We start from the raw sequence: 17,744 nt of genomic DNA on the forward strand, positions 1-17,744 counted from the left end.
GCACACATGATAAAGAATAAAACTGGGACCTGCCGAGGGAGAGGCTGGACTGGATGGAAAAGGAGGAGAGAGCAAGGGCAGTAGGGGAGGCAACAGGATGAAGAGAATAGGGGTGTCAGCGGGTACACTAAGAGGCAGGAGACTGGTGGGGCAGGAGGTGAAGATGGAAGACAATGCAGGAGGGAGTGCAGAGACACTGAGAGCGAGCACAAGAAAGGGAGGGGGAGTGGGAGGGGGAAGGCGCTCGGGAGGGGGAGGAGAGGGAGCGAGGGAGCCCTGAGGAGGAGGCTGGAAAATGGGGTTAGAGTTGGTAGGAAGGGTTGATGTCAGGATGAAGCTCATCATCCGGGAGGGGTAGATGTTGGAAGTTGTGTTGGGAAAGGAGGCAGAGGGTGTGGAGATGGAGAGAGGGTGGGACACAGCCTCCCCTCTCGGGCCAGCGAACCTATATACATATCGGCAAGCAAAGACCTTCTAAGGACACAACCTACAGAGACCAACTCTTCCTCATAGAAATTGGCAATGGGGCCGCAAGAGGGATAGTCGATACTATCCTTGAGCCAGTAGCGATAGACAGCCGTCTACCAAATCAACGGCGCCAGGGCTTACTGAGGATGTGATAGGTTGGCTGTAGGAAAAGTAAAAGCACCCTAGAGGCTGTTCCAACGTTATGCTTGATAACGGAAGAACGACTGAAGGAAAAACAATATATGTTAGCAGGAATAAGCTTTTGACCATGTAAAATGGTGTAAGATGTTCGAAATTCTGAGAAAAATAGAAGTAAGTTACAGAGAAAGACGGGCAATATGCAATATGTACATAAATCAGAAGGGAATGACGGGGCTGGTAGGCCATGTAATCGTATGAACGAGTTTGTGAGACAGGGATGCAGTGTCGTGCACTCTACTGTTCATACTTTACATAGAATAAACAATGATGGAAATAAAGTAACTTTTAAGAGAGGGATTAAAACTCAGGGTGCTAGGATATTAATGACAAGATTCGCCGATGACATTTCTGTCCTCCTGGTAATGAAGAACAATTACAAGATCTGTTGAATGAAATGAAGAGTATAATGTGTACAGAATGTGGACTGAGAAGAAAAGCGAAAGTAATGAGAGGTAGCAGAATTCAGAGTAGCGAGAACCTTAACTCCAAAATTATTGATAAACAAGCTACCTTAGAAGCAAAATAACCCATTACTGGTCAAGCAAGGAAGAAATAAAAAAATACTGTAACATAAACGAAAATAGCATTTCTGACCATGAGAAGTTCAAAAGTGTCAAACATAGACCTTAATTGGAAAAATAAATTTCAGAGAAACCACACTTGGAGCAGAGTATTGTGTATTTGTGAATCATTGACTGTGGAAAAACCGGAACGGAGACAATCGAAGCTTCTAAGACTTGATGCAACAGAAAAACATTGAAAACTTAGTGAACTTCTAAGGCAAAGAATGAATAGGTTCTTCGCAGAATTTGTGAGGAAAGGAATACATGGAAAACACTGACAAGATAGGACAGGATAATAGGACATCTATTTCACTCATCAGTTAATAACGTTCATGATACTACAGGGAGCTGTAGAGGTTGGCACAAGAGAGAAATTCGTGGCGGACCACATCAAACCAGTCGTTGGACTCATGACTCATGCCTCAGCGAGCAGGTAAAGTGAAAATGAATTGGAGAGAATGGGGCATTGTGGCATGTAGCAAGATGGGTGTATGGTACAAGGACCAAGAAAGCTGTTTCTTGGAGCCTGAGAGACAACGAGATGGTTACCTAATAGAAGGTGGGAAAGAAATAGTAGAAAGCAATCAGGAGTAAATGGATGGAATTCCGTAACACTAAGAAAAATCTGGGAAAGGCTTTTGTGTTATCATGATGACTGATGAAATAGAAGAAGGAGAGGTAGTATCGCTAGACAGTGTTTCTAACGAAATAATGATAATAGAGATTGTTGTAAAAAATTGAAGTGATGGCCATAATCAAGCCTTTTATTTATACCAAAGTAAATTTCATTTTGATAGTAGTGTGTACCTACCTCCAGGGCGGCAAGCAATGTGCTATACGAAGCAACATGAAAAGCACAAGAAAACTTTATATAATCTGATCGTCATTCGCGGTGAAATGAATGTAGTTCTCGCATTCGTAATCTGAACGCTTCCGATACTAACCGCTGAATAGAAAGCTCACAATATTCTAATCCTACTAACCACCCGTTCAGAGGGAATGCATACCTCCACCATCCGCCACAACAGCAAAGTGTTGATCACTATCCTCTCAGACGCAGATGAGTGCGAAAAGGAATCGAAATATATTATGAATTTTTGTTCCTCCATCTTTACTAATATTACGTTCCCACCTTCCGTTAGGTCATCTCTGTCTCCCACAATCAGCAAACAATTATTTTGGTCCATTTACGATAAACTCATCTGGATACGTTTCCTTTTTACTCTATTTGATTTTCATTAATGTCGTAGTTAGGTCTTCCGTTCCGGTCTGGTACCTGACGCACTTCATTATATTTCTATCCGTCCTTGTCGTTCCCAAGACGTGTAGATACACTGCTTGCTGAGTAACCTTCAGTTTTGAATAGCATTCATATTTGTAACTCCATATCTCACTTCCATACACCAAAACAAACTTACTGAAAACTTCGGTTTTCAGAAACGCTGGTAGTTCGTTTTGGGAAATCTACTTTACCGAAACCACTCCAGGCTAATTTTACTCTTTTGTTCGTTTCACTTGTGGTGCATACAGTATTAGAAATAAGTACTTTTCATCAGTAATGAAATATATTTCAATCTATTTTTTATGATTTTAAATTCTGCTTGTAAAAACTGGAGTTTTATGATCAAATTAATTTTCTGGACTCCATGAAGACAATACATTAAAAACAGACTGCCATTCCGAAGTCAGTTATTGGATTGTAAAGAGCACCCAGGAGCAGGTGCACAGTCACGTCATAATTTAGTAATTATGAAGAATATAATGAAGATCAAGAAAATTGTCGAAAATAATAAATGCCTTAAAAACTGGTGTACTGAAGTACTGACACGCATATTAAATTTCCTTTGGACATAAATATTGAATATATAATAAATACCACAGTAGGAAATTCAGTACAAGAGGACTGGACATTTCTAAACCGGACAATGACGAACGTTGACAAGACAAACATAGTTATTTGGTAAAGTAAATGCAAGAAGAATCTTGGGTAACTGAAAGAAAGGCTTCAATTCATCGACAACAGGAGGAGGTTCAAAACTGTTCAGTAAAAGTCAGGAATGCAGAAATGTTACTTAGGAATACAATAAACCGGAATTACAGGGAAGCCTATGCGAAATGACTGTTGGAAACATGCGAAGAGATGGAAAAAGAAATGTTCGTAGAAAGGACAAATTGAGCTTATAGAAAAGTCAAAACAGTTTTCGATTAAACTGAAAACAAATGTGGTAATATTAGAAGTGCAAAGAGACTTCAGCAGTTAAGCACAGAGCAGAGAATGACTAGGTGGAAAGATTACAGTGAAAGCCTCTATGAGGGAGAGGACTTCTGATGACGTGGTAGAAGAAGAAATGGGAGCTGGTGTGGAAGGTATGGGAGACTTAGTATTAAAAACAAAATTTAACACACCTTTGGACGACTTGATATCAAATAAGGCGTAAATCACAACATTCTCACGGAATTTCTAAAATCATAGGAGGAAGCGACAACCAAACAACTAGCTTGGTATGTACAATCAATAACACTGGAGAAATACTATTACACTTCCGGAGAAAATATCATCCGCACGATCCTAAGGGCAGCAAGGGCAGATAAGTAATAGAACTATCACACAGTCTTAAGAGCTCATGCATCTAAAATGTTGCCTGAGGCGACGTATTCCTCTCTAACATTACATCGTATGTAGCCGAACCGTTGTTAGAATTTTGTATATTATAGTCCTCAACAGTTTTTATTTTCTATGCATAAAAGAGTAAGTAAAAATTCCTTTTTAGCACAGATGTCTTGTTTTCAGTTTTCCATCTGATGACGGACATTTGTTAAGCAGAAACTGGAAATAACTAAAAAAACAGCCTTACAACTGAAAGGGTAATTTACATGTCTATTCGTGAACAAGCTCAAGTGCACAGGTACCGTTAAGAGCGATGTAGGACAGGGTCATCCATCAACCTCTGTTGCACGACAATAGAACATACACTGAAGTCAGACCAAAATCGGTACGACATTTGTCAGTGGTACTGGACATTCCACACGCGATGGTAGATAAAATGTTGCGAAGCGCGATGGAAATACGCCCACCAATTGCAGGTTCTACATCAACTACACGACGAAGACTTGGCAGAGCGTATGAACCTGCGCCAGGATTTGCTTGAAGCATGCGCACATCACAATATCCTCAACAAGATACTATTTAGCGATGAGACAAATGTCCACATTGTGTAAGGTTTCTGACGCATCACCAATGGACCACCTGGAATACCAGTGACACTGCCCCAAAATTAATATGTGGATGGGAAAATCAACTGCCGGATCTTCTTCACCGGAAACTTCAGCAATGGGGCACCGTATCTGGATATGCTTTAACAGTTTCTTTTACTACATCTTGTGCAGGACGAACATGTGCATAGTGTTTACTTGAGAGACTTTGATGAGACAGCATGCCATTATGGGAATGGAAGATGTATGGGACGCTCAAGAACAATGATCTGGGAGGCGCTTTCTCCCGTCCTCACACCTATGGCCTACTTTGTCTGGGGCATTTATCAAGGGATATGTGCTTCACCGACACCGTATCAACTTGCTGGCGGAGCTCCGAGACCAAATTAGACGAGTAGCTGCAGTTATGACACCACAAATGCTCCAGAATGCCTTTAGTACCATAGCCGGCAGATGGGAGTTGTGTCGAGATGTGAGTGGTGCTCATATTGATGGAACATGTGATAAACATATGAAACTGTAAAAAATAAAAATAAAGTAATTCTTTCAAGAAAATCGATATCAGCGTCACGGCGATTAAATTTATTGGCATAAAGTTGGAATGGTACGAACACTTAAGGGCTGTAATACGGATGTTGACTAGTCAACTTTGGATTCTTAGAATTCCAGGGAAGTGTACCTCTTGTACGAGGGCATTTCTAAAAGTAAAGATACAATGGCTCGCAGTCCTTAAATAGAACATTTATTTAGAAAACGTCAGTTACATTTTATTAACTGTATTATTTATTATTTTTCTACATAATCACCCCAGTTATCCAAACATTTGTTAATTTGGTGCACAAGCTTTTGTATCCCAGAGTCATAGAAGGTTGTCGCCTGTTGTCGGAACCACATTTCAACTTCATCTTTAATCTCTTCATCGTCGTGGAATGATTTTCCACCAAGATGTGACTTCAGGTAACGGAAAACATGGAAGCCGGTAGGCGCAAGGTCCAGGCTGTATGGCGGATGGTCCAATACGTCCCATTTGAATTGTTTGAGTAGTGCTTTGGTTACGAGCGCTGTGTGAGGCCGAGCGTTGTCATGAAGCAAGCGGACTCCGCTTGTCAGCATTCCCCTGCGTTCGTTTTGAATTGCCCTTCGAAGACGTTTCAAAGTCTGGCAATATGCATCAGCATTAACTGTCGTTCCAGGACGCATAAATTCCAACAGAAGAATGCCTTGTCTGTCCCAAAAAAAAAGAAGCCATGATTTTCTTCGCTGAAATCGACGTTTTGCATTTCTTGGTTTTTGGTGAATTCGAATGGCGCCATTGCATTGATCATTGCTTGGATTCAGGTGTATGGTGATAAACCCACAACTCTTCACCTGTCACAATGTGATCAAGGAACTTATCACCTGCTTCAGTTTAGCTTGTGAGGAAGTCGAGTGCAAAGCCCATCCTTTTCTTTATGTGTGCTTCCGTTAACAGTTTTGGAACTCAGCGCGCACACAGTTTCCTGTATCATAACTTGACAGTCACAGCGTCATAAAGAGCTGTCATTGACACGTCTGGTATGGTCTAATGCAATTCTTTCAATGTCAGACATCTATTCACATGAACTGCTTCCTCCGTTCTCCGAAGAAGGGCATCAGATATCACAGGTGGCCGACCTGTTCTTTGTTGGTCATGAATATCGGTCCTACCTTCAGAGAAATGAGAACACCATTTCGTTACATTTTGTCGATTCATAATGTTCCCATTAACAGAAAAAATTTCTTTGTGAATATCCGCTGGTCGCTGACCTTTTGCATGAAGAAAACGCATGACGGAGCGCTCTTCGCACTTGGCGGGATTCTGTACTGAGCGAGGTGGCGCAGTGGCTAGGACACTGGACTCGCGTTCGGGAGGACGACGGTTCAATTCCGCGTCCGGCCATCCTGATTTAGGTTTTCCGTGATTTCTCTAAATCGCTCCAGGCAAATGCCGAGATAGTTCCTTTGAAAGGGCACGGCCGACTTCCTTCCCCATCTTTACCTAATCCAATGAGACCGATGACCTCGCTGTTTGGTGTCTTCCCCTAAATAACCCCCCGGGATTCTGAATCGGCGCAGCCATTTTAAACACGACCTACTCCAACCAGAAGCAACGTTCAACTGCCGAAAGACCGCGAGGAGAAAGCTAACGGTTCAAGGTTAACACTCATGTTACCAACTTGCTCGCCAAAACTATTCTGTTCCTCTGGCGTACGGTGTATACTTACTTTCCGAAATACCCTCGTATACAGGAGATCACATGTAGAACAACAGTCAGACCAGTACTTTAGTACCCCTCGCTTTACGACCGCTAAACGAAATAGCAGAAATTCCGGATTGTGTGGTGGCATATAGATAGTCGCTTTTCAGTTGCTCCTTTGAGAGTGGAACAGGAAAGGGACTGACCATTAGTGATACAAGGTACCCTCCACCTTACACCGTATGGTGACTTGGGGAGTGTTTATGTTGATATAGATATACATCCTATAGTACCCTCCAAATCCTCGAACGCTATGCACTCCGTCTCGATTTCCGTATTCACGTATTCCTCCTCTTTCCAAGCCCGTCTCGTTTTGCTATTGTTAGTTATGCATAACTGGTTTGCCATTGTAGTCACAGTCACAAAAGACTTCAGTGTGTATGGCCGATTTTGACAGTGACGTCATGTTCGCCTGGTCATTCATTCACCTCTTGTAGCTCATTATCTGGTTAGAAACTACCTCGTTACTTATCTTTTGCTACTGAAATAGCTCCTGGTCGAGTGTGTCGTCATTTTCCTTTGGGTGATTGGTTGAAGAAGCAGTCTCATTAACTGATGGCACCACAGGTGCGTACTCCTTGTCTTTTGTCCCGACATATCGTTGGGTAATATGATGGGATGGTCGATTCATGCATGAGTAGCAGGTACGGGCGTGTGTCTCACTTGGAATTCGAATTTTATTAGTGCGGCTATGCTAGAACTTGTAAACTTTCCCGAGTGGTGAGTGGACGTATAATACTTACGAGGTACGATAAAGTAAGGCACGTGACAGTCTTGTGTTTTCCTGGTTTGGGCTGATTTTCCCATATGTGATGTGCTTGAACAACAATGTGCTGCATTCCTACATGACGTTAATTTTGTACCAGTTATTACAAGTTAAGTAAATGTGTTGAACTGTGTATAAGCCAACCCACACAGCACACAGCAGAATGATTTTAATGATTTAAAAAGTGCGTATCTCGTAATTGTATATCAGCTTATATCTAATATTATTCCTTTATGGCCTGTTATTTGCATGTTTTGCTTTTAGCATTCTACTCGATAATGTTGCGAAAGGCGAAATCTAGATTGCACACAGAAAATATACTGTCAAATAGTTGATGGCGGTGTATTAAAAAGAGAGAGAGAGAATTTTGCAACTCTTTCCGTATGGCAAGATGAACAGTAAATCACTTTAAACAACTGCAGCGAAAGTGGCTGCGGTGAACTTATTTAAGTTCTTATATGAATTTGAAAATGACTTTGAATATAGCGACCTCAGCAATACACAAACTTGAGACATAAATTTATCGTTTGTGAAAAGTTTTACCCTTCAGTGATGTAGTGAGACCAGGTACGTAAGGTACTTTCAGTATAAACTTTAATGTTCAAGATACTTATTTAATCCGCGCTTGCACTAGGTTTTGTACTTGCGAATCGTGATAGCACTGTGCACCAAATCACACATTCTATCGTTACTACACGAGCTCAGTATTTATTGAACTTCTATGATTGTCGACAAAGGGCTACTCGACACGGATACGAGCGAACTGAAAAAGAAATTTGCAAATTACACACGGCCACAAAAGTGCAGCAGTTCCATGATCAAATTACCATTCCGCATGCTGTTATTCACAACAGCCGATATTAATCGCAATTCTTGTGGACAATGAATTGTAAGGAAATTGACCGAAGAGCAATCAGAGGGCTGTGATGGGTCCTATCAATATCATGTGCTGTGTCATCGAGCACTCGCGGACTTTCTGCGTACCCACTAAACCGAGTCTGTCTACTTCGTGCCACGAAATGATTTCTATTCGTTCGCAGAGGGAAGAAATTGCATCGTATGTATCAACAAGCTAAGAGGATGCATACTATAAGTAGAAAGAACAATAATGGAAATGTTCTCCAGTACAAGAGAGGCATACTCAGACTCATTAAGCTACAGTAGGGAGATACGGGACAGCTTAATCAGAATTTGTATTTGGTGTGTTTAATGGCAACTTTTTCTGATATGGAAAAATGTAAGTTAAAGTAGGTAGGTAGGAGAAACAATCCTGTAACGTTCGAATACAGTGTTAGCCGTGTGCTGCGTGACACAGTCACGTCGATTGACTATCTAGGCATAAAGTTGCAAAGCGACACGAAATGGAATGAGCGTGTACAGCCAAGCCACATTACTCTGTGTGGCGGAGGGTACTTCGTATACCAGTGCACTTCCCCCTTTTCCTGTTCCAGTCGCCTATTGTTCGAGGGAAGATCGACCGCTGCTAAGCTTCCGTGTAGGCACGAATCTCTCTGATTTTATCTCCACTGTGTTCTCAAGAACGTACGCTCTCGGAATTTTAACATTAGACAATACCGTGCTGCAGAACGTCTCCCTTGCAGCCTCTACCACAAGACGTGACTGAACATCTCCTTGACGCTTCCGTGCATAATAAATGAACCACTAACTAAACGTGCTGCTCTTCTTTCGCTCTCCCGTATTTTTTTCTAACAATCCTATCTGGTGCGGATTCTAGACTCATGAGAAATATTCAAGTATTGTTCGAATGAGAGTTTTGAAAGATTCTCTGTCGATGGACTACATTTCCTGAGGATTCTTCCAGTGAATCTGTCTGTCATCTGCCTTAGCCGCGGTTAATTTTAAGTGTTCCTCCCACTTTAAATTCATCCGAACGCATGTACTTAGATATTTTATGATGAAGATATAAACAGTGAGGTATCCGACAATGCCGGCCGCGGTGGCCGTGCGGTTCTTGGCGCTTCAGTCCGGAACCGCGAGACTGCTACAGTTGCAGGTTCGAATCCTGCCTCGGACATGGATGTGTGTGATGACCTTAGAATAGTTAGATTTAAGTAGTTCTAAGTTCTAGGGGACTGATGTCCTCAGACGTTAAGTCCCATAGTGCTCAGAGCCATCTGAACCATTTTGTATCCTACAATATTCGTTCTTGTGCAACGCAGCTAGCTCTTTATTCGCACGAAGTAATGGCCGCTATCGACAGGGGATCTCAAGTTGATTCCATATTTCTAGATTTCCGTGAAGCTTTTGACACCGTTCATCACAAGCGACTTCCAATCATGCTGCGGGCCTATGGGGTATCGTCTCAGTTGTGCGACTGGATTCGCGATTTCCTGTCAGGAAGGTCGCAGTTCGTAGTAATAGACGGCAAATCATCGAGTAAAACAAGTGATATCAGGTGTTCCCCAGGGAAGCGTCCTGGGACCTCTGCTGTTCCTGATCTGTATAAATGACCTGGGTGACAATCGGAGCGGTTCTCTTAGGTTGTTCGCAGATGATACTGCAATTTACCGTCTAGTAAGGTCATCCGAAGACCAGTATCAGTTGCAAAGCGAATTAGAAAAGATTGCTTTATTGTGTGGCAGTTGGCAGTTGTCGCTAAATAACTATAAGTGTGAGGTGATCCACATGAGTTCCAAAAGAAATCAGTTGGAATTCGATTACTCGATAAATAGTACAATTCTCAAGGCTGTCAATTCAACTAATTACTTGGGTGTTAAAATTACGAACAACTTCAGTTGGAAAAACAACATAGATAATATTGTGGGAAAGGCGAGCCAAAGGTTGCGTTTCATTGGCAGGACACTTAGAAGGTGCAACAAGTCCACTAAAGAGGCAGCTTACACTACACTCGTTCGTCCTCTGTTAGAACATTGCCGCGCGGTGTGGGATCCTTACCAGGTGGGATTGACGGAGGACATCTAAAGGGTGCAAAAAAGGGCAGCTCGTTTTGTATTATCACGTAATAGGGGAGAGAGTGTGGCAGATATGATACACGAGTTGGGATGGAAATCATTAAAGCAAACACGTTTTTCGTCGCGGCGAGATCTGTTTACGAAATTTGTCATCAACTTTCTCTTCCGAATGCGAAAATATTTTGTTGAGCCAAACCTACATAGGTAGGAATGATCATCAAACCAGAAAATCACTGATATTCATAGACACTAACAGAATGTCTACGGAGACTTGGCAGTGGAACATAAGCACGCTGAGTCGTTGGGCGAGCCTTCTGTAATCATCGCAACAAGGTCGTGCAAACCTCTCCGATCTCCCGCGTGCCGGCCTGCCGCACAAAGCTGTGACTCCTGTATGTTGGAACGTGCGGACACTCTTATTCGAAGTGATAGACGGATGCAAACGAACTTCCCCTACTCCATGACGAACCAAGGCCTGAGACAAGTCTGCACACCCGACTGTTCTTCTTCAACCACCCTACACCCGGAACTCGCCCGTTTCGACTTCCATCTGTTTGGCTCAATGATGGATGCAATCTGTGGGATGCTGTAGGTGGATGGTAGAGAGGTTACTGATGCAAAAAGAGACGTAAAGTGGTACCATGTGGCCACACAGGCCTTTCCTGTAAGGTGGCGTAAGGCCGTTTCATTAAACGGAGATTATGTTGAAAAACAGGATTGTAGCCAAAAGACTGGGGAGTAACATAGTGTATCTGGATCCTGAATAAAATCAACCGGCCTTCAGAAAAAAAAGTGTTGTATTATATATTGAACGCCGCTTGCAATACTGGGCGTTAGTGTGTGATTGCTGCAGGACTTCACCTGAGTACTGCTGATATTAAAGGAAAGATTGCAGGGCTAGGTTTTCTACGAAACATTGAGAGGCTTTTTTGCAAGCTGAGCATTATTGCTAAGAACTTTTGCGGAACACGAAAGACAATGAACCGTCGGACTATAGTGGCTTCTATAGAATCATAAATCAATGTGCACACTACGACTAGTTATTCTTTCTATCTTTTTATCTGTCTCTTGTGTCTGTTTCCCTCTTTTCCTCGGCATCTTGTCATCAATTTCCGACACTTCTTCATGCGTTTGAGTTCAGAATGGTTCAAATGGCTCTGAGCACATGGGACTTAACATCTGAGGTCATCAGTCTCATAGAACTTAGAACTACTTAAACCTAACTAACCTAAGGACATCACACACATTCATGCCCGAGGCAGGATTCGAACCTGCGACCGTAGCGGTAGCGTGGTTCCAGACTGAAGCGCCTAGAACCGCTCGGGCACTCCAGCCGGCGCGTTTGAATTCATTGCATTCAATTGTAAAAGTCTACAAAGTATCTCATATTCGAAAACAAAGTGAAAACGCTCGGTCTGGCAGTAGAAAATCTGAGTTTTAGTCCAGAAACATTACACCTACTTGAATGGGATTATTACAAATCGACTGGTTCAAAATGTGTTGTAAGGAAAGCTACTCAGCAGATCAAGATGGCATTTGATGACATTATTGTGATACATACCACAATGTAACTATAGCCAAATTAATGTACCGATAAACCACCACAAGCTGAGAATCATGTAATTTGCTAGTCTTTTCATTCGATAGACAACGTGTGTTGACAGTGATGTCGAGTGGAGAATTAAACATTTGAAATGCTACTGTTAGGGGAATGAATATCTGATGAGAGAAACAAGTAGTAATCCAAATAATAAGCTACTTGTGGTGATTTATGTGTGCATTAATTTCCAGTGGGTCTATATTCCCTGAATGTGATGGCTTCTTACTCTTACTCTCTTAGACCCACAATCCGCAGTCTGTTTTTGGCCCCGTCAAGTAGCTCCATTCCACAGTATTCTGTCTTCGGCATTTGCCTTACTCCCAGTGCCTGGAGATCCTTGGCAGCCTGGTTTCTCCATCTCATTTTCGGCGTACCTAGAGGCCTTTGTCCTTCCGATTTATTCTCTGAGACTTCTTTCAGTAAAGATTCCTTCCCTCTTCTATAGACATTGTCTTTTTGTCCTGGCTACCGCAACTACGTCTGGTTCATTGTACAGCTCCCTGACCTCCCTGTTCTTTCTTCTTCACCATTCTCCTTCCTCATAGGTTGGTCCAAATACACTCCTGGAAATGGAAAAAAGAACACACTGACACCGGTGTGTCAGACCCATCATACTAGCTACGGACACTGCGAGAGGGATGTACAAGCAATGATCACATGCACGGCACAGCGGACACACCAGGAACCGCGGTGTTGGCCGTCGAATGGCGCTAGCTGCGCAGCATTTGTGCACCGCCGCCGTCAGTGTCAGCCAGTTTGCCGTGGCATACGGAGCTCCATCGCAGTCTTTAACACTGGTAGCATGCCGCGACATCGTGGACGTGAACCGTATGTGCAGTTGACGGACTTTGAGCGAGGGCGTATAGTGGGCATGCGGGAGGCCGGGTGGACGTACCGCCGATTTGCTCAACACGTGGAGCGTGAGGTCTCCACAGTACATCGATGTTGTCGCCAGTGGTCGGCGGAAGGTGCACGTGCCCGTCGACCTGGGACCGGACCGCAGCGACGCACGGATACAGGCCAAGACCGTAGGATCCTACGCAGTGCCGTAGGGGACCGTACCGCCACTTCCCAGCCAATTAGGGACACTGTTGCTCCTGGGGTATCGGCGAGGACCATTCGCAACCGTCTTCATGAAGCTGGGCTACGGTCCCGCACACCGTTAGGCCGTCTTCCGCTCACGCCCCTACATCGCGCAGCCCGCCTCCAGTGGTGTCGCGACAGACGTGAATGGAGGGACGAATGGAGACGTGTCGTCTTCAGCGATGAGAGTCGCTTCTGTCTTGGTGCCAATGATGGTCGTATGCGTGTTTGGCGCCGTGCAGGTGAGCGCCACAATCAGGACTGCATACGACCGAGGCACACAGGGCCAACACCCGGCATCATGGTGTGGGGAGCGATCTCCTACACTGGCCATACACCTCTGATCGTCGAGGGGATATAATAATAGTATAATAATAGTATAATAACACCAAGATATTGGCATGCACGTCCAGCTATTGGGACAGTGTTATTAGGGAGGCAGTTGAGATTAAATTAGCGAGCAACTTCGTTAACAGCGATGGAGGTTTCTGTTTTAACTCCGTTTGGAATTCGGCTCTCTCCCTTGTCAAAAACAGAGGGACCGAGTCAATGCTACCTCACCTGCGAATTCATAGTCTCACTATCGATAGCTCTGACTTTGGTCATCTTTGGTGCACTAGTGTTCAGTATGAGTGTTATCTTTCCTGCTTCAGTCCGAGAACCGAGGTTTTAAATTTGCATGTACGCCGCCTGTTCGTTGCAGTTTACCTTGAACATGGCGGGGTGTTATCCCGCCGAAATATCAGCGGTCGCTGAAAGTGTTACCTGGCTGAATTCCCGGAAGTTATTTGAAAGTTTCTCTCCCAATATTTATCTGTTCTCTATATTTCTACCCCATATAAATATACTAGTCTGATTATTGTTTTGTGTATGTGATGCCTCTGATAAAAATAACAAGATTCTTGTTGCCAGGGTTTTTTTTTACTTTTTTAGAATTATCTACATTTTTGCACTTGATCCTAAGTCTAGCTGCGAGAGACGTCCTCAGAGGCAGGTTGAGAATTTTCCATCTAGGTGCCACACATTTCCGTTGCTGATAAATGTCTATACCTTAAGTGTTAATACATGTTTAAGCGTTTTTTCACAAGGCGGGCCATCTGAATTATTGTTGCAAAGTCTTTTTTTTTCGAGTCTCTTGGTTCGATGTGCAATAAGTGATAGTAATCTGGGAAATCAGATGTTGGCTTAAATACAGAAGAAATAATTGTGCAGCTGATTAGCCGTGAATACTCGTAAATATAAAGTGTTAGTCATGAAATCCTCTTTCTTTATAATTACGAACTTTCTATCAACAGTCATTTATAAATTATATGCACAGAGACGGCGACGTTTGATTTCAGGCACAATGACCTGCCGTGGAACATCCGCAAGTTCCTGAAGAACCAGCTGCGCGACTTCCCCTTCCAGGAGGATCTGCGCCGAGTGTCGCCCTGGTCTCGCAGCTCCTGGTCTCACACCGACCTGCCGCGCCTCAAGGAGGGCATGGTCGCTGCCCAGGTGAGCAACACTTTGTGGGTAAGCGCTGGCTGTTCGATTATCTCTGCCGCACCTCCAGAACGGCATGATCGCTGCACAGATGAGCCATACTCTCTGGATAACTTCTTACTGTTCGAGTACCTTTGGCATTCTTAAAGTTTTATCTATTACCCAGCAAAAAATAATCCTTAAGTACACTCCTGGAAATGGAAAAAGAACACATTGACTCCGGTGTGTCAGACCCACCATATTTGCTCCGGACACTGCAAGAGGGCTGTACAAGCAATGATCACACGCACGACACAGCGGACAAACCAGGAACCGCGGTGTTGGCCGTCGAATGGCGCTAGCTGCGCAGCATTTGTGCACCGCCGCCGTCAGTGTCAGCCAGTTTGCCGTGGCATACGGAGCTCCATCGCAGTCTTTAACACTGGTAGCATGCCGCGACATCGTGGACGTGAACCGTATGTGCAGTTGACGGACTTTGAGCGAGGGCGTATAGTGGGCATGTGGGAGGCCGGGTGGACGTACCGCCGAATTGCTCAACACGTGGGGCGTGAGGTCTCCACAGTACATCGATGTTGTCGCCAGTGGTCGGCGGAAGGTGCACGTGCCCGTCGACCTGGGACCGGACCGCAGCGACGCACGGATGCACGCCAAGACCGTAGGATCCTACACAGTGCCGTAGGGGACCGCACAGCCACTTCCCAGCAAATTAGGGACACTGTTGCTCCTGGGGTATCGGCGAGGACCATTCGCAACCGTCTCCATGAAGCTGGGCTACGGTCCCGCACACCGTTAGGCCGTCTTCCGCTCACGCCCCAACATCGTGCAGCCCGCCTCCAGTGGTGTCGCGACAGGCGTGAATGGAGGGACGAATGGAGACGTGTCGTCTTCAGCGATGAGAGTCGCTTCTGCCTTGGTGCCAATGATGGTCGTATGCGTGTTTGGCGCCGTGCAGGTGAGCGCCACAATCAGGACTGCATACGACCGAGGCACACAGGGCCAACACCCGGCATCATGGTGTGGGGAGCGATCTTCTACACTGGCCGTACACCTTTGGTGATCGTCGAGGGGACACTGAATAGTGCACGGTACATCCAAACCCATCGTTCTACCATTCCTAGACCGGCAAGGGAACTTGCTGTTCCAACAGGACAATGCACGTCCGCATGTATCCCGTGCCACCCAACGTGCTCTAGAAGGTGTAAGTCAACTACCCTGGCCAGCAAGATCTCCGGATCTGTCTCCCATTGAGCATGTTTGGGACTGGATGAAGCGTCGTCTCACGCGGTCTGCACGTCCAGCACGAACGCTGGTCCAACTGAGGCGTCAGGTGGAAATGGCATGGCAAGCCGCTCACAGGACTACATCCAGCATCTCTACGATCGTCTCCATGGGAGGATAGCAGCCTGCATTGCTGGGAAAGGTGGATATACACTGTACTAGTGCCGACATTGTGCATGCTCTGTTGCCTGTGTCTATGTGCCTGTGGTTCTGTCAGTGTGATCATGTGATGTATCTGACCCCAGGAATGTGTCAATAAAGTTTCCCCTTCCTGGGACAATGAATTCACGGTGTTCTTATTTCAGTTTCCGGGAGCGTAATTACTTTCCGCGATTGCCAGACAAGGTCTTGTGGGAGGCGATCTGTAACTCTAAATGATGAAGTTTTCTTATACGAACACTTTACCACTATACACAGATACTTTGCATAATCGGTTCAATGATACTCATGGAACAATAATGGTCGCTGTAGACGCTAGTGCTTTTGGTAATGTGATTTGAAAACGCCATTCAGATTTGCCGAAACTAGTCATCAGTATAAGAAGATTTCGACTTTTTATAATAATGTTTTATTGTGTTCAGGTGGTAATTAACACTTTATGACTACCTCTCTTATACAATGCTTTTAATCTCATAAACTACAGGAGGAATTATTGTACATTTTACGACGCGAAATCGGAATATGCTGGAGTGCTTCAGGATGTCACCTACCAACATATCGTTTCTTTTAACATACATTCGAAGCAGTGCCTCTTCGTCTGTACTCCATCAGGCTAATGTCCAGCGCCCATAGCTGGTATAATATTTTAAAACTTTCATCTGTACCGTTTATCGTCCATGTTTCACCTCCATAAAAGGTTCCACTTCAACTACATTTGAAGCAGATTTTTCAATACTTACATTTACGTTAGATATAAAAATTCCAGTTTTTTCTAAAAGGTTTATCGTGCTGTTGTCAGTCTGCATTTTACATCTTTTCCTTACTTCTGCCATCATTAGTTAGACTGTTGCTAAAAAAAAGAAAGAAAGAAAGAAAGAAAGAAACACTTTTAGGTGACACATTTTCTAATCTAAAGCCCTCAGGATGACCTGAATTACTTTCTTGTACGCCATTGTGTTTGCTTTCATCTTATACATCATCTTTTGCTCATATTAATTATGGAACTACTTGCTATAATACGACTTACATCATCACGTTACCATACAAAACAGCGTTGGAGGGACTAGTCCCCTTCATCCGTTAAAGAAGCTTTAACTCCCCGAATATTCCTCAGAACTTTGCAACCCACAACTTGATGTACGGGGGATGGACGAAAATGAGGAAAAACAGTGCGAAATGAATGCTTGAACGTAAACAAAGACGTTCCAAGCCTGCTGGTTGCGAACGGCATATGCACAATGTCCTCAATACCTTGCGAGTGTCAGTGTTGGTAAGAATAATATTCTGTGTTGTTGTGAGAGCATTATGTCACAGCGGAAAAGTGTCATTCGCATAGTTACAACGAAAACGAAAGTTTGTGTTGTGTGATCGTGACGGACGGGCACTGAAGACGAATGTGACAAAAAAATGAGAGGATGACAGCTGAAAAAGTGGCTGCAGAACTGAGTGTCGCACTCGCGAACCCTGTCAGTACCAACAAAACGCGAAGGGACTAAATAAGCTGTGATTTGCACGGCGATCTGGAATTCCAAAGGCATTCCTCAGCTATGCAAATGCTCATTCAGGAAAACACGGTGTCTAATTTTGGAGCAATTGAAGAATTTAATCTGCTCAGGTGAGTCTTGTGGTATACTATTACCAACTTCTGACAGAGTTTACGTCCTAAGAGTGAAATTTGGTTGAAGTCTGATGACGGTTTGGGCAGCAGTATCGTAGTGTT

The 17,744-nt window shown here is 44.1% G+C and overlaps 1 protein-coding gene across 1 annotated transcript in view; it reads left to right on the plus strand.

The window, feature by feature from the left end:
* LOC126282384 (dipeptidase 1-like) overlaps nucleotides 1-17,744 on the plus strand; it is a 123,295-nt gene that overhangs the window by 10,128 nt on the left and 95,423 nt on the right. The window contains exon 2 of the mRNA XM_049982040.1: nucleotides 14,443-14,599. Within this exon, the coding sequence (XP_049837997.1) occupies nucleotides 14,443-14,599 (157 nt within the window). The remainder of the gene's footprint in view (nucleotides 1-14,442; nucleotides 14,600-17,744) is intronic.

This window comes from Schistocerca gregaria, chromosome 7 (assembly GCF_023897955.1).
Source record: "Schistocerca gregaria isolate iqSchGreg1 chromosome 7, iqSchGreg1.2, whole genome shotgun sequence".
NCBI classification, from domain to species: domain Eukaryota; kingdom Metazoa; phylum Arthropoda; class Insecta; order Orthoptera; family Acrididae; genus Schistocerca; species Schistocerca gregaria.